Source organism: Dermochelys coriacea, chromosome 3 (genome assembly GCF_009764565.3).
Source record: "Dermochelys coriacea isolate rDerCor1 chromosome 3, rDerCor1.pri.v4, whole genome shotgun sequence".
NCBI classification, from domain to species: Eukaryota; Metazoa; Chordata; order Testudines; family Dermochelyidae; genus Dermochelys; species Dermochelys coriacea.
Genome location: NC_050070.1, coordinates 21,093,067 through 21,118,662, shown reverse-complemented (window position 1 = coordinate 21,118,662; position 25,596 = coordinate 21,093,067). Strand labels below are relative to the sequence as shown.

The window sequence follows — 25,596 nt, the reverse complement described above, 5'->3', positions numbered from 1 at the left end:
GAGCAACTGTGCTAACAATAAAACTTTGTCTCTTGTTCAGAGTGTTTGTTCTCAAGCTAGCTAAGCTTCAGGGGCGGAACCTCACTAAACCACAGACCCTGTAACTCATACAAAGAGGTGGTGTCAGCAGCAAAGATTAAATAGTCTAGGTGATTCAGGAGCTTAAATCCATTGACGTTCACTGAGATGTAGACTCATATGTGCCTAAGTCACTTCTGAAAATGGGACTTCGGCTCCTAAGTCAGGTAGTAGTTTTTGAAAATTCTGCAGGCACTAGGTTATGAAGTAGGATAATTAAAACCAAATAATTGATATCAAAATACAAGCAAGTACATTTTTCTAGAAATGTTTGTACTTTTCTCACTGTGTTTGTTCACTTGCTCCAAAAGGCCCCAACTGAGCAAAACACTTATCTTATGTTTAATGTTAGATATGCAACATCTCCTACTTACTCAACAAAGCACTTAAGCATCAGCTGAAGTCCCGTTGAAGTCAATGAGGCTATTCACAAGTGAAACATGAGCTTTAGTGCTTGACTGGATCAGGGCCTAATTCACAAAATTAATTAATTTACAATCGGTCACTAGTCATTAGTGCAAATTAGCAAGGTTTCACCATATTCTTATGGTAAGCTGGCATGTTTGGCCCATGGTCTCTTTTGAAGTTCTGTGCTTTGGATCTTGGCTAACCCCTTAGCACCAGAAGAGTTGGATTTTCCCGGTGAAAAGCCTGTTGCACTCAGCGTGAAAAGAATAATATTTCTCATACTGCAGATCAGATCCGTCAGCACAATAAATAGAGCTTGATTTTCAGAGGTGCTGATTAGTTCCCATTGGCTTTAACAAGATGTGCGGGACGGAGTGGGGGGGGGTGGAGGTGGGTCAGCATTTCTGAAAACTAGGCTCCTTCTTGTTAGCATTGAGCAGAGTCACATATTTCCAGACTTCAACCATGTGGAATCAGCTCCCAAGAGGAAGGAATTGATTGATTCATAAAATTCTCATTAGCCTTAGAGCAAACAGATTTAATAAAGTCATAAGGGATTATTTAGCAGCAGATCTGGCAGTTACTGACCATCTCTACCCACATGATAGGTCTCAGTGCATTCAGTGGGATTTACTATCATCATTTAACAGGGCACAAGAGAGGAACAATATAAAAAGAACACACGAAGTTCATGTATTGTGAAGTCAGTTCCCCATCTTCTGTATATGAATAATACACTGTGAACAAGAGTTTCAGTTTCCAGGCTTCAATGGTTGCTTGTAGTCTCTTATTATGGCAAGATTTTCTACCTCTGGAAGGGCCACTTAACACAGCTGAATGTTTACAAACTGATTCCATACCCAGCTATTCAATTCAATATATTGCAAGGAATGAACATTTTATTCAATCATATCAACACGTAATTACAGAAGAATCTACTGAACTCAGTGCTGACATTTGTTGCTAACATACATATATATGCTTCACCCTGCACATTGGTTCAGAAGCCGCAGGAGAAAGAACATCTAAAATGACTGCATATCAGCATCTGGGGGCTGTTTGACCACACATAACTGTAGATTTCAAAACTGGGCACAGTGATTTTTGTTGTTGCAGTTGTTATGACCATATAAGGCAACAACATATATTCTATTGCCACTATGGTCCTGCTGAGGGAAGGCAGCTTCTATGAGTTGTAATAACCCCGACCAGGTTAGTTTCACAGAACAGTCTGGGACAATTGCCTCACACACATTCATCTTATGCCACCACAGATTGCCTAACATTTCAACCTTAAGCATCATCTTCTGTTTCATTAACATCATCCACAAACATCATCCATAAATTCATTGGTGTACCAGCTGTTATACAATCCTGGAGTTCTGAAGACAAGTCCACAAAAACCTGGAAATTGGATTCCGCTACAGTTTGCCTTTAAATACCAGAAAGTAACAAAGGAACTTAAACAGAAATGACCGTGTGTGTAATCATATAAAGGAATAGCAAGAAGAGAATTCTTGGGTTATCCAGTCTGACCTCCTGCATCATACAGGATTTCTCTATCATCTCCCATAGTGCCTTATTTAAATTCTTAATGGATCATACAAGTCAGAGATGAAAAAGACATATTAGGTCATCTATCTCCCTGCCAGGAAAGGATTGCTCCTTACACTATATTATCAAATGCTTTTTCTATTTTTAAGTGTCTCTGGGGATTGGGCTTATATCTTTTCCTTTGAAGACTATTTCACAATCTCACTGTCAGGACGTTATTCCTGATTCCACTTGTCTCTCTTGGCAATTTCTGCTCCCATGCCTATAGAGTTTTCATTCTTAGCTTTGAGTCATTTTCTCAAATGATAGATTTTTTTTTGCGCTGTTTGCAATCTAAATTGAAGTGAAATAAAAGGACGAAGGAGTGTGCATGATGATGATGAAGTGTATTTATTAGTAATGTATTAGAGTAAGGAGCAGATCCTCAGCTGGTGCAAACTGATGAAGCTATGCTTATTTACACCAGCTGAGGATTTGGCCCAATATGTTTTAAAATGGTTCATGAAATTTCATATGCACATCCAGTTGTGACAGAAATGTTGGCCATTTTCTTATTGTGAATTCATTCAACTTGTGCATTTGGGTCAAAAGTTTTAATCTTGCATCCCTCTAGAGTTAGGGACTTAAATCTATATTTAGGGACATGATAAAAGTGGCTTGATTTTTTAAAGACGCTTAACACATGCCGTTCCCATTGACTGCAGTGGGTGTGCAGTACCTCTGAGAACCACGCCACTTATGTAAGTGAATGAATATAGATTTAGGTATTTAACTTGAGACATTCCACTTTGACACTTCTGACCTTGGGCCTGTCCTTTTCCTGCTCTCATTTTGAATTTGTAGCTCTTCTAGCACTTACCAGCCATGTGTCCAGAGAGAGGTTTTGGTGGTTCTCATACCAATTTGTGGATAGTGCTATCAGCTGATAAATATTTCATACTCTGCAAAGTCCTGCTCTATATTTGATAGAATCCCTGAAATGCCTTGTAGAGCACTGCTGGAACAGCATGGGGATCCAAAATTATTGTGTTGATGGAGCTATACTTTAGACCAGTCAGTGGGACTTTATCCTTCTGTAAGATGTCTCAGTAGAAAACAAGCCATAATCTATATTGCACAGAAAAATTAGTGTCAGAATCTGAAAGAGAATTACACATTCACCAACAGGTAACGTTTTTTTCCTTGTCATTATTCACTGAATGAGTGTTTATAATCTGGTCAGAATGTCTTGTACCCAGTCTGTAATCATGGCCGCCATCTCTCTGCTGGCATCTAGGACAAAAGCATGGCGGATTCCCTTCTCACAGAGCCGAATGTCCCCATCCGGAAAATCCATCTTGATCTCTTCAAAATACTGTTGTGGGCACCAGTTGTCTGCAACTCCATAATAAAAAATCAGCTAGAAATAAAAGCATAGAGAAAACATTCATTTGAAAAGGGAAGGGGGGAGCAACAGTCAAATAAAAGAGCAACACAGAATCCTAGAAATTAAGGGAAGTGGCATGATCCAGCAGCCCGGCTACTGATCATGATAAAATCACTTTACTTCGCTATGCCTGTTTCCCCATCTGCAAAACTAGGGATGATGATATTTTGTAAAGTGTTGTGAAATCAAGTGGACGAGTGCTTGGTAAGGGAGAAGATTTTCATTATTATTTGAGATTGAAAACCCTGTTAGACCCATTAGATCATCAAGTCCATGCCTCACCAGGGCAGACTATAGGCTTCTTAACAGCATCTAGTTAGAGTTTTCTACGTTATTAAGGGAGGGTTTTCCAATGATTCTGTCTAGTAAGAAATGACCAGTTAGGTTGGGACTAGATACACATTAAATATTCTTTAACACTACCGTATATAAAGAAAAATTAAATCTAAAGGCCAGATCCTCCGCTGGCACAGCTCAATTGAAATCAATTTACACGAGTTCAGGATCTGGCTTGATACAATTTACATATAAACATATCACCTTCTTTCTTCCATATACCAAGAAAGATGTTGAACCACCAGAAACGTTGTTCCAGTCATCACATTGATGATGAAAGCAAAATGACCGCTAATCAGACACTGTACAGGTTCCTCATTATTTAAAAAGGAAGTGTAAGAAGGAAAAGGAATTTAAAAAGATCTATTTTTTCATCCTACCATTTTATATTTAAATGTACAGTGGGATCATCATAGGACAATGTCCACAAGTTAACAATTATGACATGTTACCAGAGGATAGAGGCTTATACATTTGGTAGAGAAAATGAGCTACACTCTGTCAGGAAAATAAAAGTGGCAGCCCCAATTATTTTATCCTCCTGTCTTCTCTTTGTGCTCTTAATAAAGCTATGAAGGGAGGGAACTACGAAGATGGATTCTAAAAAAATACTGGAGCTGATCTAGAAAAGGTCGATTGCCGGGATTCTTTTCTAAAATGCTTCAGCAACTGTCAAGATGCCGTTATCCAACCTCTGCTGCAACTGTCAGGGCAACTGCATATGGAAAGAAGTGACCAGAAAAGTTCCCCCAATTATGAGATCTCTAGCAGAAGAAAACAGACTTTTTTTGGGTCCCATCACTCACTAATGCTGCAAAAGCTACATACCAAAAACATCAACGTAATTGAAATCCTGAATAGCAAACACTGAGGCCTGTGCAATTTCAGTTGCATGAGTTATCCCTTTACAGGATCGAGCCTTAGAAAGCATTACATTTTTAAAGTGTAAAGTAAGACACTAAAATGGCAGGGTCTGTTCATCACTTACCTAGCCCAATACGGATGAGAAAAATAGATATATTGGATTCAATCTCACTTAATCTGCATGTTAAGCACACCAGACTGTTGTGTAGCAACCAGTGGCCTGCCTGGAGTTAATTCATTTCTAGCTTGGGAGTTTCTGCTTATAGAGGTCCAGAAATCAAAGAATCTATCCTATTCTATTTAATTTAGGTATTCAGAGGGTGCCAATCACTGCACTGCACAGGTACTGGCATATCTCTATGTGGTACATATATACTGACTTGGCAGTTCATCCCAGCTGCCTTGCAGTGTAGAGTTTTGCCTAAAAAGATAGGAGATTTTGCTTTTAACTACTATGTGTTGCTGGTAAACACTACCTCATCATCATCATCATCCAGTTGGAACTAGACCTTGTAATTGATGCAAAACATGCTACGTGTTGTCTGTCTATTTTATCTACTTATCCTATACCTATTATCATAGTACCTGAGCACCTCACAATCTTTAATGTATTTATCTTCATAACACCCTGTGAGGTATTATCCCCTTTTATCGATGGGTAACCTAGGCTAAGAGACGGTAAATGAGTTGTCCAAGGTCACACAGGATGTCTCTGGCAGAGCAGGAATCTGAGGCCAGGGCTCCGAAGTCCAAAGTTAATGCCATAACCAATGGACCATCTTCTGCTCTACTAGGAAAGTGAAAATGTCTCTTTCTTAGAAATCATTTCATAACTCTTCTGGTAACGTCTCAAATTTTCATAACCAGCTTTTTGAAGGGATTACAGACAGCAAAGTCGCAAGATCTTGAAAATGTGCAAGAATGGGTCCAAAAATGATGCTTTATGCTAAAATGTCTGAATGCAAGTACGAAAAATATGTTCATTTCTCAATGGGTCACATGTACAGCTTGGTCCAATTACATTAATTACATTTGTTGCATATTTCATTTCTGAGCTTCAGCGCATAACTGAGCAACACAAACAAATCAGGAGACAAACAAGATTGTTTTTAATCACAAAAAAGCTTCAATTGTTTTAATTTTAAACCATTCTGCAACAATTTGAAGTAGAAATAAATGTACCTCATTGTATACTGGAGTAGAGGTGGGCAAGGGGCCAAAAATTCATTATGGATGACATTTTACAAAATGTTACATGTTTGTGTCTCATTTGTTTTCCTCTCATTAAGGCTCACCAACTCAATTTTTGGATACAGTGGAATACTGGCTGTATCAGAACTGTATGTCTTTAGTGGACACGTAACTAATACAAGTTATACATCTAGGCACACGCACACGTGTTTAACATAAACACAATTAAGCAACTGAACACAGAGTCTCGCAATGGGCAGTGTTATGTAATCTTAATAATAGGTGGGATTAGCAGCCATGCCACTTTAATATAAATAAAACGTATATTCACAAATATTCTAATTAGAAATTCATAGATTCATAGATACTAAGGTCAGAAGGGACCATTCTGATCATCTAGTCCGACCTTCTGCACAGCGCAGGCCACAGAATGTCACCCACCCACTCCTATGAAAAACCACACCCAGGTCTGAGCTATTGAAGTCCTTAAATCATGGTTCAAAACTTCAAGGAGCAGAGAAGCCTCCCTCCAGTCAACCATGCCCCATGCTACAGAGGAAGGCAAAAAAACCCCCAGGGCCTCTCCAATCTGCCCTGGAGGAAAATTCCTTCCCGACCCCAAATATGGCAATCAGCTAAACCCTGAGCACATGGGCAAGATTCACCAGCCAGATACCCAGGAAAGAATTTTCTATAGTAAATCAGATCCCATCCATCTAATATCCCATCCCAGGGGATTTGGCCTATTTACCCTGAATATTTAAAGATCAATTACTTACCAAAATCCCATTATCCCATCATACCATCTCCTCCATAAACTTATCGAGTAGAATCTTAAAACCAGATAGATCTTTTGCCCCCACTGCTTCCCTTGGAAGGTTATTCCAAAACTTCACTCCTCTGATGGTTAAAAACCTTCATCTGATTTCAAGTCTAAACTTCCTGGTGGCCAGTTTATACCCATTTGTTCTTGTGTCCACATTGGTGCTGAGCTGAAATAATTCCTCTCCCTCTCCTATATTTATCCCTCTGATATATTTATAGAGAGCAATCATATCTCCCCTCAACCTTCTTTTAGTTAGGCTAAACAAGCCAAGCTCCTTAAGTCTCCTTTCATAAGACAAGTTTTCCATTCCTCGGATCATCCTAGTAGCCCTTCTCTGTACCTGCTCCAGTTTGAATTCATCCTTTTTAAAAATGGGAGACCAGAACTGCACACAGTATTCTAGGTGAGGTCTCACCAGTGCCTTGTATAACGGTACTAAAACCTCCTTATCCCTACTGGAAATGCCTCTCCTGATGCATCCCAAAACCGCATTAGCTTTTTTCACAGCCATATCACATTGGCAGCTCATAGTCAACCTATGATCAACCAATACTCCAAGGTCCTTCTCCTCTTCCGTTACTTCTAATTGATGTGTCCCCAACTTATAACTAAAATTCTTGTTATTAATCCCTAAATGCATAACCTTACACTTCTCATTATTAAATTTCATCTTATTACTATTACTCCAGTTTACAAGGTCATCCAGATCCTCCTGTACAATATCCTGATCCTTCTCCGAATTGGCGAATCTCCCAGCTTTGTATCATCTGCAAACTTTATTAGCACACTCCCACTTTTTGTGCCAAGGTCAGTAATAAAAAGATTAAATAAGATTGGTCCCAAAACCGATCCCTGAGGAACTCCACTGGTAACCTCCCTCCAACCTGACAGTTCGCCTTTCAGTAGGACCCGTTGCAGTCTCCCCTTTAACCAATTCCTTATCCACCTTTTGATGTTCATATTGATCCCCATCTTCTCCAATTTAACTAATAATTCCCCATGTGGCATGGTATCAAATGCCTTACTGAAATCTAGGTAAATTAGATCCACTGCATTTCCTTTATCTAAAAAATCTGTTACTTTTTCAAAAAAGGAGATTAGATTGGTTTGGCACGATCTACCTTTTGTAAAACCATGTTATATTTTGTCCCATTTACCATTGACTTCAATGTCCTTAACTAATTTCTCCTTCAAAATTTTTTCCAGGACCTTGCATACTACAGATGTCAAACTAACTGGCCTGTAGTTACCCGGATCACTTTTTTTCCCTTTCTTAAAAATAGGAACTATATTAGCAATTCTCCAATCATTCGGTACTATTCCTGAGTTTACAGTTTCATTAAAAATTCTTGCTAATGGGCTTGCAATTTCAGGTGCCAATTCCTTTAATATTCTTGGATGAAGATTATCTGGGCCCCCCGATTTAATCCCATTAAGCTGTTTCAGATTCGCTTCTACCTCTGATATGGTAATATCTACCTCTATATCCTCCTTCCCATTTGTCATGCTACCATTATCCCCAAGATCCTCTTTAGCCTTATTAAAGACTGAGGCAAAGTATTTGTTTAGATATTGGGCCATGCCTAGATTATCTTTAGCCTCCGCTCCATCCTCAGTGTTAAGCGGCCCCACTTCTTCCTTCTTAGTTTTCTTCTTATTTATATGGCTATAGAACCTTTTACTATTGGTTTTAATTCCCTTTGCAAGGTCCAACTCTACTCGACTTTTAGCCTGTCTCACTTTATCCCTACATCTTCTGACCTCAATTAGGTAGCGTTCCTTGCTGATCCCTCCCATCTTCCACTCCCTGTATGCTTTCTGCTTCTTCATAATCACCTCTCTAAGATGCTTGCTCATCCAGCTTGGTCTACAACTCCTTCCTATGAATTTTTTCCCCTTTCTTGGGATACAGGCTTCCGATAGCTTCTGCAGTTTTGATTTAAAGTAATCCCAGGCCTCCTCTACCTTTAGATCCATAAGTTCTTCAGTCCAATCCACTTCCCTAACTAATTTCCTTAATTTTTGAAAGTCAGCCCTTTTGAAATCAAAAACCCTAGTTGCAGATTTATTTTTGTTAATCCTTCCATTTAGTTTGAACTGAATTAGCTCATGATCACTTGAGCCAAGATTGTCCCCTACAACCATTTCTTCTATGAGGTCCTCGCTACTCACCAAAATTAAATCTAAAATGGCATCCCCTCTAGTCGGTTCAGCAACTACTTGATGAAGGAATCTATCAGCTATCACATCTAGGAAAATCTGAGCCCTATTATTATTACTAGCACTGGTCCTCCAGTCTATATCTGGGAAGTTAAAGTCTCCCATGATCATGCAGTTTCCATTAGTATTTACTTGATTAAAGACATTAAAAAGGGCTCTATCCATATCCAAATTAGATCCCGGAGGTCTATAGCACACCCCAAGCACTATCGTGGGAGAGGCTTTACTCGTTTTCTTCCCCAATGTAATTTTTGCCCAGACGGACTCTGTCTTATCCATTGCATCGCTTCTTCTTTACATTCTACCTCATCATTGATATACAATGCTACTCCACCCCCTTTACCTTTGTTTCTGTCTTTCCTAAACAGCACATACCCTTCAATACCTGTAGTCCAGTCATGACTACTATTCCACCATGTTTCTGTTATCCCTATAATATCTGGTTTCACTTCCTGCACCAGTAGCTCTAGTTCCTCCATTTTGTTACCTAGACTCCTCGCATTGGTGTACAAATATCTTAATTTTTGCTGTTTGGACTCGCTCACATTTTGTACCCTATTAGGCACAGTCATTCTACAGCCAGTATAACCTATTAGACTAGTATCCACACCGCCCTCGCTCCTTATATACATTCTCCTACCCATGGCTGTATCCTTTCTTACTTCATCTTCTTCCCTCTCAATGCTAAAATCTGGCGTGGAGATTTTCTGGACATCTCCCATCCATCTCCCCCCAATTCCTAGTTTAAAGCTCTCTTTATCAGTTGTGCCAGCCTCGATCCTAGAAGTCTATTTCCTTCCCTACTCAGATGAAGTCCATCCCGAGAGAATTGACCTCTGTCCGTGAATGCCTCCCAGTGGCCATACATCCCAAAGCCCTCCTTATAGCACCACTGCCTAAGCCATCTGTTGACAGTCATAATCTTGTCAGACCTTTGTTGCCCTTCTCTAGGAACAGGAAGGATCCCGCTAAAGATCACCTGAGCCTCAATTTCCTTAAGTGTCTTCCCCAGCCTACCATAGTCTCCCTTGATACTTTCCAGCGAGAATCTGGCTGTATCATTTGTTCCCACATGAAGGATAACTAGGGGATTCTTTCCTGCTCCCTTTAGGATCCTTTTCAACCTCAGGTCTACATCCCGTATCTTAGCACCCGGAAGACAGCACACCCTTCTATTCTCAGGATCAGCTCTAGTTACAGGCCTGTCTATTCTTCTCAATAAAGAGTCCCTGATCACATAGACCTGCCTTTTCCTGGTGACAGTGCTATTCTCCAGTCTCTCCCCTGTTCCCTCTGGCTGCAAGTTCTTTCCATTCCTATTTTCCCTTACAATCCTCTTCAACCCATCCTGTATCCTCCTGGGGCTCATATTTGGTGTAGTCTCCCTTGACTCTTCCCCTTTTTCTATAGGACTAGCCTCTCTTCTCTTCTTCCTTACCCTTCCACCTTCAACAAGTACCTGCTGAGCCCTTCTTCATTTTCCAACTCTGCAAACCTGTTCCTAAGCTCTATTTCTCCTTCACTAGCCCATCTTTTCCTCTGCCTGGTTCTTTGAGTCACATGTTTCCACTGACCACTTTCCTCATCCAGTCTCTCCTCAAAATTCCCCAGCCCTGCTTCCATCTGTGAGTCTGAGCTTTTCCCTTCAGATACCTCATATCTTTGCTCCATTATCTGCTCAAACCCCTTCCTAAACTCAACCAGACTTTCCACCTGCATCTCCAAACCTCGGATCTTTTCCTCCATCAGCTCTATCAGACGACATTTCATGCAGAAAAAACTCTTACCGGTTCCCCCCTCCAGGATCATGTACATACCACAGCTTCCACATCCAGTCATCCTCAATGTGTCTTTCACTACAGGAGTCACTCCCACAGCTGCCTCTGTATCTGTCATCTCCTTCCCACCTAAATCCTGTTAATCTGGGAAACACAAGCCACACCAAAAAGACCACACCCCCCCCAGCAAAAGCAAACCCCAAACAAGCACCACAAGCCAAACTCCCCTTGCAATCTCCCACTCAAACTCCCGTTTGCTAGCTCCTGTGCCACTGCAGCTGTCTGTGCCACTGCCTGACTGGCTGGCTACCTTTATAGGGCCCCTAGTCAGAAGCCCCACCCCCTAAGCAGGGCTCAGCTGCTCTCTCAGCACAAAGCCCCACCCCCTAATCAGGCTCAGCTGCTCTCCCAGCACAAAACCCCTACACACACACACACACACACACACAAATACTAAAAATACAAAACCAAGTACAACTACCTTCTCCTCCAACAGAACTCCCACTCAAACTCCCCTGTTTAGAGCTCTGTTTGCTAGCTCCTATACCGCTGCAGCTGTCTGATTCCTGAACTTTGTTTATTTGAGCATAAGCTTGCTCACGAATGCTTATGCTCAAATAAATTTGTTATTCTCTAAGGTGCCACAAGTACTCCTTTTCTATTTGCGAATACAGACTAAAACGGCTGCTACTCTGAAACCTGAACTTTGTTAGAATCCACATTTGTTTTCTGATAGTCAATTCTGCTACCTGAATCCAGGTGTTGAATGGATTGTGCCATACAATCTAAAATGTAGGTCACAATTAGGGGGCGAGATTTTCAAAGGCATACATGGAATTAAGGCACCAACGAAAGTCAATGGGAGGTCGGTATCTAATTGTCATTTGTAACTTTGAAATTCTCTCTGTAAAGGGTAAATCAACAGAACTCTTCACCTACACACTACATTGCCAAGAACACTGTAGATGAACTTTGCCATTAATCCCAACTCATTCAGACCTTATTTAAACAACAATAGTTTTCTCTGCAATTCAAACTTGTCCTCCTTTTAAGATCAATTGCTTGGCTCTGGTCCACTTTGTGGCCCTTTACTCCTTTCCCCAATTCTTTTGCTTATTGAGCCTGCTGGTACTCTGTCCCTCCATACAATCTGGTGACTGTTTGGGAATGAACATTCTCCACTGCAGCTAGCACTTTATGGAAGACTTTCTTTACCTCCAGGCTGCATACAGTAAAACCTGCCAAGAGCGATACCTCATGGGAGTTAGCAAAAGTGGTGACTTGTAAGATGTGGTCTCTCTTCAAAGGTTTGCTGTAAAATGGGCACTTTTACGATGCAGAAAAAGGCTACTATTGTTACCCATGTTTCATGTTTAATTTGAATCGCCTTCTGAATGAACATTACATATAGTATACAATACAATACTGTACTGTATTTAAAATCTCTTGGTGGGTTTATTAATACAGTAGTACAGCAGAGTATACAAAAGTACACAGCATTTCTCAAATTGGGGGTCCAGACCCAAAAGGGGGTTGCAAGGCTATTGTAGGGGGTTTGTGGTATCGCCACCCTTCTGCGCTGCCTTCAGAGCTGGGTGGCTGCAGAGCAGGGGCTGCTGGCTGGGTGCCCAGCTCTGAAGGCCGTACCAGTGCCAGCAGCAGCAGAGAAGGGTGGCAATACCATGCCATGCCACCCTTACTTCTGTGCTGCTGGTAGCGGTACTGCCTTCAGAGCTGGGCACCCAGCCAGCAACTGCTGTTCTCTGTTCTGCCTTCAAAGCTGGGTGGCCAGAGAGCAGCAGCTGCTAGCCAAGCACCTAGCTCTGAAGGCAACGTCGCCGCCAGCAGCGACACAGAAGTAAGGAAGATTGGTTCCTCCTACAGGTGTGTTTTTATGGAAGGGAGTAAGAAAATGTGGTCGCTAGTCACAGATGACAGGTTGTTACTCTTCACAGATTCTTCACAGTTAAATTATAGGGGGAAAATGTTCCATGGCCTCTGCAAGTAGTCACTCATGACAGGTGGTCTCTCTTCAGAGATGGTCGCGAAGGCAGGTTTTACTGCATTTAGATTAAGTAGCCCCGTAATTAATGAAACATAAGTAGCTGGAGGCACATGGACTCTTCTTCATCAAGAGTGGGGAACGTTGGCCTTCAGTATGCTCTTTGTGTAATTGGGAATCTGTAAAGTACATCTTTTCCTCTGGCCCATGTGTGGCTGTAGAGTTGACCTGAGTCAGTACAATCACTATACCATTATGAGTACACTATTGCCAACCCAAGCATTCAAAAAACATGAGTCAGGTCCCAATATTCACAAGACTGGCTTACAAAAACTTGAGATTTAAGGGGAAAAAACAATACATTTGGGATTCTTATTATTTTCCTTCTGGTCTTGGAACATGTAGGATTCACATGTTGTAGCTGACACCATGAGTGCTAAAAACTTACTTTGTGAGAGTTGGTAATCCTATGGGTAAGGCATTTTAGCTTATGTGATCCCTCATGAGAGGCACCTGTTGCTTGTGAATGAACAAAGCGGTCTGTTTTTTCTCAGAATTTCTCTACATGGACAGACTTACGGTTTTAACTGTGTATTTCAATATTTTTAAGTTTTGGGGGTTAAGTTTAATCTTAATGCTGAATTTTTTGAGTTTCATATAGTAGTAACTACAACGTTCTTGTAAGCTGTTTTACTCTGAAGTTATTATAAGTATTTTTAACTTTAACTCCTTAAATGTTGTCTGCATACAGTATTATCAGCTCTTCTGCGAGACCCCGCTTAATGATAGCAGCTGCTGTGTAAACACTAGGAGAATCTGAGATTGATATCAACAGGATGTTTACATTTTAAAGAGTTTCTAAGAAAACAGTAAAGATTTCCTGCAGTTGACTCTATCGGCATTTATTTTAGTGTGTATGACAGTTCAAAAAAAGTATAAATTATTGAGGGTGGAATTTCCTTATGGCTCTCATAGGTCAATACTGAAAACAAACAAACAAACAAACATACAAAAATAGCTAAAAATATCCATTGAATTCAACACAATTTCCTTTATCTTTCTGGAATTTTGTACACAACACAGTGTACAATTTTAGAACCCTACTCCTTGGGCAAGCACTACTCCAACTGATGGCACAGAACAAAGGATTGGCACTGAGTTGATATAAACTGGTGGCACATGTGCCACTGCAATCAAGCTAGTATCAGTATCCTCACTGAAAAATCCTGATGTCAGAAATGATAACTCTATTATTACGCCCCCATGAATTCACTGGATAAAGCAGCAGCGTTCCTCCCTGAAGGGTCGCTCCACAGTAACTAGTCAATAGTCTAATTTGCTCTTGGGTGGAACTTGGTTTAAAAGACTTTAGCCCAGGATTAATTTTTGTCTCCGTCAAGATGTATAAAAAGATTTGTGGAAGTGCCTCCTCCTCCTGCCAGGAGCATAATGTAAATGAGACAGAAATGGATTGGTCTGGGATGCTCTTTTCCAGTTTTGGATTTGCCTCAGCAGTGCTTTGGCTTCACCAATCCGTTTCTGGGTGGAATTCAAAGTGTTGGCTTTAACGTATAATACTCGAAACGGTTTGGGACCTGGTTCTTTGAGACATCGCCTCACTCCCCCTGCGATATTGCTGCAGTCAAGATCAATGGGTGTGATGGCAAACCCTTTGGACCTTGCTCCCTAGTTAGCTTTGTCAGATCCCAGATTTGTTCACTTTCCAGGCACACTATAAAGCAATTTTTGTTTGTTTGCTGGGACTTTGCAAATGGGCTGGTTGTCCATCTGCAGAGCAGGACATTATTTTTAATAGTTACTTGTCTGGCTTGTGGTAATGTTGTAAGGGGACAGGTCAATTAATTATCTTAATTATTTGTGAGGGTTTAAAAAAACAACATTAAGGAAAGTGCTAGGATTTGTGAAACCTAAGTAAATAAAATCAGCTTCTCTGTAAAAACTGAGAGCTGAAAGGCAACTGAAACCCAGTTTTCAATGTGAGGAAGGTGCTGAGTTCTGAAAAGTGGGTTCTGTACACGTGGCTACATAATTCTGTAGGCCGTGTTTCCTCTGCATTCTGCGATATGTTTCATGCTATGGAATACACTGCATATAGTAGACTCCTTGGTGTTCATGCCTAATCCCCACCAGGGTTTATGGAAAGTATATGTCTGGACAACAGGGAAGTTTGTTCACTCTCTCTTTGCTTCAGTGCAACCTCATGCAAAAATATCTGTTAATAATGCTAAAAGCAGCTATGCATGTGGACCAAAGATTACACAGAGAACTATATACTTACAGTGCCTGAGACTCAAAGACTATGGGATAAAAAATATGTTTTTAATAAAGAATGTATAGGATTTGTTCATAAATAAGGGAGACTGGAACAGCCCTTTACATAATACAGATTATTTTTAAAATCTTAAATAAAGTGCTTTGCAATATATATTTAGCCATGTCAGTAATATGCAATCTCATACGGAAAGTTTGTCTAAACATCAAAATAAAAAACCAAGGATTTGAAAACCACTGTTGAAGTTTTAGAAATATATGGTCAGATTCTGCCACCCTTGCTCACTCCAGACCAGATTCTGATACCCTTACTCACATTCAACAGGACCTCACCACCCCTAGGTCATTGGGATTGCCATGGAGTAGGGTGCTACTCAACTTGAGTAAGGCTATCGAAATCTGGTCCTTGGTGAGCAGTTCCGTTGACTTCAACATGACAGCTGAAGGGGAAAAATGAGCGAGGGCAGCAGCATCTAGCCCATTGTGACCCACAGTGAAAAAGGCCAGGCCAGGCAGAGCAAAGCTGACACTCCTAACACTGGGCTCTATTTTTCTTCATCTATGACTATGGGTACATCTACACAGCAAGCAGGATCCTGTGGCAGCTAGTCTCAGAGCCCGGGTCTACATACTATGGTGCTAAAAACAGCTGTGTAGATGTTCGGCTTGGGCTAGAGCTCAGGATCTGAAGCCTAGGGGCAGGGGTGGGCTCTGGATCAGGTCCAACAGGAAAAAACAGCCATGAACCACTGCACACGGGGTGTGATAAAATGGGACAAAAATTGGGAGAATTTCTATAAAACCAGAGTGCAAGTATTTACTAAATGCATTCTCTTGGAAGCCTTAGAAGCAGAGATATTAGTCCTTTTTTAAGAGTGCATTCCCATTGATGGTCACAGGACTGCTCATATGAATAAAGATAAGTCACAAGTAAGACTTACAAGATCAGGCCTTAAAAAAAGCCCAGGCATATACTTAAAAGAGTTAAACATAATTTGGGGACACTATGCAGTAATGTTACTGCTTATCACATCTACCTTGTGGAAAATCTGCTACAGCCATTTACCCTTTCTTTTGACTTTTCCTTACACTTGCAAAGATTGTGATGTTCAGTGTTGATTCGTCTTTTACCAATATTGAATTACAGCACACTTTCTTTTTTGTAAAAATCACAATAAACTTCCTCTAGTACAGTATCTGTGCTTCCAGTTTCTATTAGGAAAGGGAGTAGGTGTTATTACAGTGAAGGAAAGGGAGTAGGTGTTATTCAGCTGGCTCAAGGATAATCAGCTAACAATAATTAACCCCCATAGCTAAATTAGTCTTGCATCACTAAACCCTACCTTATTTGTCTGGATTTTCTAATTTAACATAACTCTTGATGGTGCTGCAATACCGAGCCTATTGGACATTCACTCACTGCTTGGTTTTCATTAACAATATTCATGCCCCAATTTTAAAAAATCCACCATAATTATATGGGAAAAAGGAAATCTCCATTTTCTGCATACAATTCCATTGCCACTGCCATTGAATGTGCATATTTTCCCTCTTTAGAAGTTTGCAAGTGAAATGCCTCAACTAATGACCCAAATAATGTTCCAAACCCCACAAAACATCTGATCAATTAGCATTGTTAGACTAAAAGAAAAGGAGTACTTGTGGCACCTTAGAGACTAACAAATTTATTAGAGCATAAGCTTTCGTGAGCTACAGCTGGGAACCTTAGGTCTGAAGAGAAACATATTTTCTATTACTCCCCAACTACTAAGAATTACACTTAAATCTTCATGAAGAGAGACTGGAATAATTTAATGTCTCTTCTTCTCTCTCCTTCAGAATACAACATGAAAATATGATCCAGAAATAACTTTTCTATTTCACAGCAGCTGGCACAGTCAGGTGTTAAGGTTGGCTTTTAACTTATGATCACACTGACTACTAAACAGTATAAATTTTTTGAAGCGACAACTTGCCAACTCTATAGCAACATGGATTATAGTTCCTATTTTTATAAACTTCCAACCTTTATAAATTAAACCCATTTTTACTGTCAATATACTTTCAATTCAACTTAAGGCCAACTCGGATTTTTTCCCTAATTCTCACATTCCCAGAAATTACTAGACGGAAGAATAAAAAAAGAAAGGCATTTAACCTCACATTTGTTTCTGCTTCTTCTTTGGCTTGCCAGCTGCCTAGAACCTCGCCTCAGCGTTTCACTTTCTTGGGTACATTTGCCATTTTAGAAGTGTGACGACACAGTGGAATCAAGAAAACAAAGTTAATACAGGGTTTCAAAGGTTCCTGCATGCCAAGGCATTGCATAGATTGACAGCGTCAAGAAAACACTGACTAAAGCAGACAAAGGCACCTGCAAACTGTTATCATAGGTTCTGATTCCGCAAGGGAAATAAGCATGTGTGTAACCTGAAGCATGTGAGCAGTCCCACTGAATTCAATGGAACTACATAGCTATAAGTAGGGCCCTACCAAATTCACGGCCATGAAGAACGCATCACGGACCGTGAAATCTGGTCTGCCCCTGTGAAATCGGGTCTTTTGTGTGCTTTTACCTTATACTATAAAGATTTCATGGGGGAGACCAGCATTTCTCAAATTGGGGGTCCTGACCCAAAAGGGAGTTGCGAGGGGGCTGCAATGTTATTTTAGGGGGTCACTGTATTGCCACCCTTACTTCCGCACTGCTGCCTTCAGAGCTGGGTGGCTGGAGAGCGGCGGCTGCTGACTGAGGGCCCAGCTCTGCAGGCAGCAGTAAGGGTGGTAATACCGTACCCTGCCATCCTTACTTCTGCGCTGCTGCTGGCGGCCGCTCTGCCTTCAGAGCTGGGCTCCCTGCCAACAGCCGCTGCTCTCCAGCTGCCCAGCTCTGAAGACAGCGCCGCTGCCAGCAGCAGTGCAGAAGTGAGGGTAGCAGTACCGCAACCCCCCTTACAGTAGCCTTGTGACCCCTTTTTGGGTCAGGACCCCTACAATTACAACACCATGAAATTTCAGATTTAAATAGCTGAAATCATGAAATTTATGATTTTAAAAATCCTAGGACTATGAAATTGACCAAAATGGACAGTGAATTTGGTAGGGTCCTAGCTATGAGCACTGTGGCTCTGACCCAGCAAAGCGCATAATGTACATTGATAGTCTCATTGAAGTCTATGGGTCTACTCATGTGCTTAAAGTTAAGCATATGATTAAGGTAAAATTTTCAAAAGTGCCTAAGGTCCGATCTTGCAAATCATTGCTTAACTTTATTATGTGAGCAGTCCCCTTGTAATCTCCAAAGCTTTACTTACATGGGGTGTGATCCAAAGCACACTGAAATGAATGGGAGTCTCCGATGGCTTTAATGACCTTTGGATCAAGTGTATGATTAGTTCTCTTTAAGTCAAGTCAATGAGACTACCTGCAAGGATCAGGCCTTTGGTTTCTTCTTTAAGAATCTCTCCAAGGGAGACATGACAATTGTCCTTCCCCACAAAGGCAGACTTAAATAAAATAAAATCATACAAGCCCAGTGCTACATGATGAGAGTGTCATGGCAACTTTTCTGAACATCAGAACTGGAGCATACCCTTTTGCAGGATTGGTTGAGATTGCATCTTGTACTTTTTCTATCTGCATCCAGGCCAAAACTGTCTGGGCATCTTAAGGGAATAATTGTGTTGAAAAGAATGACAGACAACATTGATAACGGCACTGGTGTCTGTACGTGGAAATTTTTGGTTACCTAACACAACTAGCTGTATTTTATTTCTAGCGCTCAAAATATTAAAATCTATTTAGAAGCGCGCAGCAGAAAAGATCTATGCATTCTATGATCTGTCAAGTTCACCTTGCCCCGCTTACATTGCATGGCACAAGGTGAGCTGCAGTAGCTGGAGATTTACACTGGAGAATCCCATCCTGTGGAGAGGAAATCTCTGCCAATGTCAAGTGCTGGAAACCACTCTTGCAGGTGCAGGGAGGGAGAGTGTGAAAAGCATGGGGAAGGGAGGAGGCATGGCTAAGCGAGTCTTTGCTACTCCTGATTTTCAATTGGTGTAAGGTCCCTCAGTAGAGTAAGTCAAAGTTGCCCCTCTCTGGCCTTAACTTATAACAGAGCCAAGCAGCTGAAGATCAGGGAGTCACTATTGTCTCCCTGACCCCTCTGCACTGGGCCTGGGCTGTTTCAGGTGCAGTGGAAAATCAAGCCTACAGAATCTGATTCTACACAATAAGTGTCCAGGATTGGCACTCTGAAGCCTACTGTGTCTGTAGAGTCAGCGTGAAGCATTGGAAGCAGCTACAAACAAGGCGGAGAGCTCTTTTTATTCAGAATATCACCAGGTTCAATCATCATTGGATTTTGCAGTCTGTCACTATCCAATGTTCAAATTCTCTGCTATTTTGACTTTACAAATTACACCTAAGGGCAGAGGTGCTGGAACTAGGGGGCTGCTGCACCCACTGGCTTGAAGTAGTAATAACAACCCACATAGATTTGGTTTCTGCCTTCAGCGCCCCCACAAAAAAATTGTTCCAGCACCACTGCCTGAGGGACAGCAGGGCATGTATCTATGCCATGCCAAGAGTTCAAGACCATTGTGATGTCAGAGGTAACTCAACCAATCACCACACTTACTCGACAGCTTATTTGCATGGAAAAAATTCATTAGTTCTGTGAGGGAGCCTGCTCAGATGGTGGATTACTTGGCCTAACTGCCCATACTCATGCACCCAACTGCAACCCACACAAATCAACATAAATCCTCCAGCACAATCCCTCAGGCACAAATCAGCACAACCATCTATACCCACAAACACCACCACAACCAGTATACACAGTAACCCAAATATGTAGCTCCTCACCACACACCCCTCGTTTTTCACCCACACAAATCTACACAATTCTCCCAACACAATGCAACTGACATACAAATCAACACAACCACTGACGCAACAACCCCAAACATCACTCTGAAGCCTAGAATGTCTCTTGAGTTACTGTGAAGTGACAAATACAGCTACAAGTATGTTTGGGAGCTCTTTTTGTTTAGCATATCACCAGGTTCAATCACCACTGGGATTTGTGGTCTGTTACTGTCCAATTTTTAAGTTCTCAGACATTTTCAGCTTTTTTACACACAACTTTACGCACTACACCTATGTAATAGCATGGGTTTTCAGTTACTAGTCTAATAATAATAGTTGATCTTATGTAGAAAATATCACGGGCCAGATTCTGCTCTCATTTACAGTGGGGTAAAGCCAGACTAATTAGAGTCAACAGGCCTGAGTCTTCTTTTACATTGGTGTACAACAGAAATAACCCCTCTAAAGTCAATGGAGTTACACTGGTATAATAGTGGTCTGAAATCAAAATCAGACCCAGTGGAATTCCTCTGGATTTACACTGGTGTAACAGAACACAGAAGTTGTCCCCAAGTGATTAGGCATCTCACAAAACTCTGAAGATTAAATGGTTACCTTCTTTAAATTTTGTTTTATGGTTGTACTGTCTCTCTCCACAACCTTCATCATTTCTTGGCTTGCCATATATAGGACATTTGCTGAAAAAAAAGAAATGCACAATAATGGAATTAGAAAGCAAATCTCTTACACTTACAGCAAGCTATGGGCGCAATCCTGCAAACAGATACTACCGGCTGTGCACTTATTATCCTGTACAATCCACGGAAAGCAACACAACTGATAGAAAGTGTTCGCAGGACTGGTCCTTGGGCCCTAAAATATCATGCAACATATTAGATAATTTTAAGTGAAATTCACTTATCACTATTCAGACGACACAGCCACTTTGCTATTGACTTTCTGAGAGGGCTACGTGATCCAAAGTATTAGTGAAGAAAAAGGTGTAATGTATTAATTAATTATTCTTATATTACTTGGTGTGATCTTTAGTATGCTCTTTGGGAATAATCAGAAGTAATGGATGGAATTCTCAGCACTCAAACAGCATTTTTTCTTTTTCAAAGCACTTTGCAAATATACAGAGTAATTTATTTTCTCAATAGTCCTGTAAATTAGGTAATTCTGAGTTAATGTTAATTACTAATTATTCTTATTCTTATTCTATGGATTGTGGTAGTGCCTTGAGGTTCCAATCACAATCCAGGACTCCTTTGTGCTAGGTACTGTACAAACACAGACTCTAAATGGAGCTGACTGGCTGTCAGAAGCAATCATCACCAGAGGAGATAATGGTCTGGTATCCATGATGGCTAATACTGTGCTGGCTGCTGGTTTTTCAGGAGAGACTTTCTAAAAAGAGGGTCCTGTCTGCTCAGTATGGACATAAAAGACCCCCTGAAGCCCTCTGTGGATTTAGCATGGCGTACTTGGCCATGGCCCCTCCTCCCAACCATGTCTTCTTGGCTGCCACCCCCAGGCTGCTTGGTTGCTAGCAGTGCTTTGTGTATAGTCTGATCTGGCTCCAGTTGAAGTCCATGGGAGTTTTGCCACTAATTTGCAAGAGCACCAGAAGCCACCTGTTAGGATTGGGATGAATGGGGCTATATACATTAAAAATATTACTGACCGCCAACGTGGAACTTGACAATCTTGCTAGAGATACCGCACGCAATTTCCTGCTGTCAGCTCAGCCCAACAGCGATAGCAAAACTGAGTTAGGGCAAGGACAGACATCTAAAAAGTCTTCTGCCTGCAGCCTATGTAGTCTCCTGTCTCCCCTCTTCCCACCTAAGCCAATCCTCTCTCCCATCTCTGCTTCAGGAGGTGACAGATTGCTCACTGATGGGTTTTGTTGAGACATACTGGGTTGCTGTTGCGGTTTTTGCCTACAAAGTGTGTTTTTCCTCTTCAGGGAGCACAGAAGCAACCACTTGCACAACAAAAAGAAAAGAGTCGGGGCTGCCCAATTCCCACTGAAATTCAGTGGGAGTTAGGAACCAAACTCCCTTAGGCTCCTGCAAAAATCCTAGCTGTGGGCTACAATTTTCATGTGCTACTGATGATTTTGGGTGCACAAAATGAGACACCTTTAGGGTTACCATATTTCAGGTTCCCAAAAAGAGGACACTGCTGAGGCAGGGGGTGCTGGTGGGGGAGCTGGAGCGATGTGTGTATATACTGGGAGGGATATGTGGGGGTGCTGGAGGGGTGTGTGTACTGGGAGTGGATATTTCAGGGGCCGCTGCAGAGGTGTGTGAGTACTGGGAAGGGTATCATGGTGGTACTGAAGTTGGTACCTGCGGCCTCACTCTTGAGGTGGGGGGCAGTGTCACTCCCTGTCACAGTGGTAAGGTGGCTGGTGCAGGCCCAGGGCGCAGTGTCAGCCATCAGTCTACGCCTCCCTGCCTCTCCCTCTCCCCAGGGTGGGAAGACAGGGCCTGAGTGGGCAGGATCTGACAGCTGTGGCTGCAAGGAAGGAACCAATCATCTACAACTGCAGGAAAGGGACCAGTTGGAACATGGAGACAGCTCTTTCTGAGCTGCAACATCTGCTTGCAAAAATTCCAGACACTACCTCTTATTTGAAACGTCCCCCCGGACAGAGGATCAAAAAAGAGGTCGTATCTGGGAAAACCAGGATGTGTTTAGACACATTGAGCACGACTTTCAGAAGTGCTGAGCACCTACAGATTCGGTTGGCTCCCAGTGGAGTGGTGGCTGCTCAGCACCTCTGAAAATCAGGTTGAAGGCACCTCAGATCAGAGGCCATTTTTGAAAACATTGGCTTTAAAGTGCAATGAAAACTAGGAAATGTAGTAGAATTGATATGGGTACAAACCCCGAGCTGTGAGAATGTCTATATAGCAGTCGGGCTACACTACCGGCCTCTGGATCAAGAAAAAGAAACTGCGTGCACAGCGGTGAAGGATTACAAAGAGGCAGCAAAATCTAGCAAAATGGTAATAAAGGTAGAAGTCAACTACCTGCATAAACGGGTTAAACAGCACAACAGGACAAAGTTTAGAGAAACAATTTCTTGCCACTTTAATATTAAACACTTTCAGTGACTGCTTGGAATAGCCAGTTCTAGAGCACACAAAAGGAGAGGTTATTCTTGATGTCTTAGGAAACACATAGGAGCTAATCAAGAAGTGACAATGGCTGTGCCACTAAGTAACAGCGATCACAACATAATTAGCTCAAGATGTAAAAACAAAGAACAAGAAATTCTTTAAGTATATCAGAGAAATGAAGCCTGCAATAGACTTGAGAAGCCTGTGGGATCATCAGGGCTAACGGGAACAAAGAAGGAAGATAAGGACATTGCTGAGAAGCCAAATGATTTCTTTGCCTGGTCTTTATCAATTAGAATGTTGGGGAGATTCTTACTTCGGACCTGCTCTCTTCTGGTAATAAGGATGAGATGCGCTCAGAGTCTGAGGTGTCAGAAAAATTACTGCTGGAGCAAACTGAACATTTAGAAAGCATGTCACCAGGCCCAGATGGTGTATTCAAGAGTTCTGAAGGAGCTTAAAAAAGAAGTGGCTGAACTGCTAACAACAAAATTGCAAGCTCATTAAACATAGCCATTGTTCCAGATTCAAAGACTAGCAAGTGTTGTATCTATATTTTAAAAAGACCCTGGGGTAAACCAGGGAATTATCGACTGGTAAGTCTTACATCTGCACGGTAAATTGATTGAAATGATAACTGAAAACTGAATAACAAAACACCTGGAAGGTGTCTAACTAACATGGAGTCTGAAAAGGAAAATCATGTTTTACTAGTCTCTTATAATTCTTGAATGTATCAATGAAGTAGTGGATACAGGAGAACCAGTTGACGTAATTTATTTAGACTTCCAAAAGGCCTTTGACAAAGTTCCACAGAAAAGGCTAATAAAGAAGATAAGTAGTAACAGAATGAGAGGCAAAGTGTTGCCTGTATTAAAAACTGGCGACGAAACAGAAAACAAAGGGTAAGATTAAATGGCAAAAGGTTAACAGCAGTTGCTTCAAGGTTCCATACTAGGTCCTGTGTTGTTTAATAAATTTATTAATGACCTGGAAAGGGGACTGAGTAGTGAGGTAGCAACGTCTGCAGATGACACAAAGTTATTTAGGTTTGTCTGGATCAGACAAAACCTAAACCAGTTATGTGAAAGGGCAACGTAAGGGCAAATGAAATTCAGTGTCAATAAATATAGTAATCCATGTGGGGAGGAAAATGTTTACCTATTTGGATACCTTACAGGGTTTTAACTGAACAGTATCAACTCAAAAAGGCCTGGAGGTCACTGTAGACAGTTCAATGAAAACCTCTGCTCAGTGTGCAGCTGCAGTTAAAAAAGCAAAAGATGTTAGGTTGCCTAAGGAATGGGATGGTGAATAATACAGAGACTACTGAAATGTCTTTATATAAATCAATGGTGCAGCCTCATCTGGAATACTGTGTGCAGCATTGGTCACCCCATCTGATATAGGGTATTGCAGAACTAGGTGGATTCAGAGAAAGGTGGCGAGAATAATCTAAGACATAAAAAAAAATCACACAAAGAGAGAAGAGAAGATTGGGATTGTTCACTTAAATAAGGCGATAAAAGAGAGAGGATATGATACAAATCTATGAAATATGGTATAGAGAAGATAGACTGGGAACTTCTGTTTTCGCTGTCTCATAACACAAGAACAAGAGGGCAGTCAGTGTAATTAAAAGGTGGAAAATTAAAAAAAAAACACTTTTTTCCACACACAGTGTGATTAAACCTTAGAACTCAGTGCTACAAGAAGTTGCTGAGGTGAAGAATTTAACAAGATTAAAAATGGGATTGGACATTTCTATGGAAAATGTATAACCATATTTTTGGTGCAAGAGATGTTAAACCTCATGCTTAAGGGCTTAACCTGGTCTCTAACTATTAGAGATCTGGAAGAGACCTAATGTACAGGGCAGCTCACCCCACATCTGCATACTGAGGGGTTTTTACACCTTAATCTGAAACAGCTGGCACTGGCCAATGTCAGAGACAGAAGAGTGGACAAAATGGGCCTCAGGTCTGATCTAATCTGGCAATTCCTAAATAAAATGCTTTTGGAGTACATCGTGAAATTTACTCCTCTTCCTAATTATTATTTTATGAGGGCCACTGGTGATATTTTAAAAAGCCACTTCTCCAGATTTTTATGTAAAAATTGAACCTGTAAATAATTCAAATGCTCAACCGAAAAGGAAAGGGTACAGAAAACATCCATGTACTGGGTGAATGATGAATATTCATCTTTTATTTAAAACATCCCCCGACATCCCTATCCCAACCCACCCTTCTCTACAAGGGGCCAACCAAATAAAAATGCTTGCGGCCTGGACTTTCAAAGATACTGAATAGCCACAGCGTCCACTGATTTCAACAGGAACTGTAGGTGCTCAACACTTCTGAAAATCTGCTCCTTAATTTCTTGTGATAGTAAAAACTGATAACACCTTCCTACTGCTATTTCTCCAGTGATCAATATAATAACAGAATACAAAGGTTTTTTTTACATTTTTATAATTAATATTCTATTTTTTAGTTTAAATGCAGTTTAAATGCACTAGTACAGGTATAAATATATACTGCAGCAATAAAATACATGCACAGTGCAGATGTACAACAAACACGGACACCTTTCATAACAGCTTACTACCATGG

At 41.2% G+C, this 25,596-nt stretch overlaps 1 protein-coding gene across 6 annotated transcripts in view; it reads right to left on the bottom strand.

Annotated features, from left to right (window-relative positions):
- Positions 1-1,003: 1,003 nt before the first annotated feature.
- Positions 1,004-25,596, bottom strand: part of LDAH (lipid droplet associated hydrolase) — a 173,138-nt gene continuing 148,545 nt past the window's right edge. For all 6 annotated transcript variants that reach the window (XM_043510187.1, XM_043510188.1, XM_038395683.2 and 3 more), the window contains 2 exons: positions 20,463-20,545; positions 1,004-3,439 (listed from right to left, as the gene is read on the bottom strand). In XM_043510187.1, coding sequence (XP_043366122.1) covers positions 3,248-3,439; positions 20,463-20,545 — 275 coding nt within the window. In that variant the 3' untranslated portion in view covers positions 1,004-3,247. The remainder of the gene's footprint in view (positions 3,440-20,462; positions 20,546-25,596) is intronic.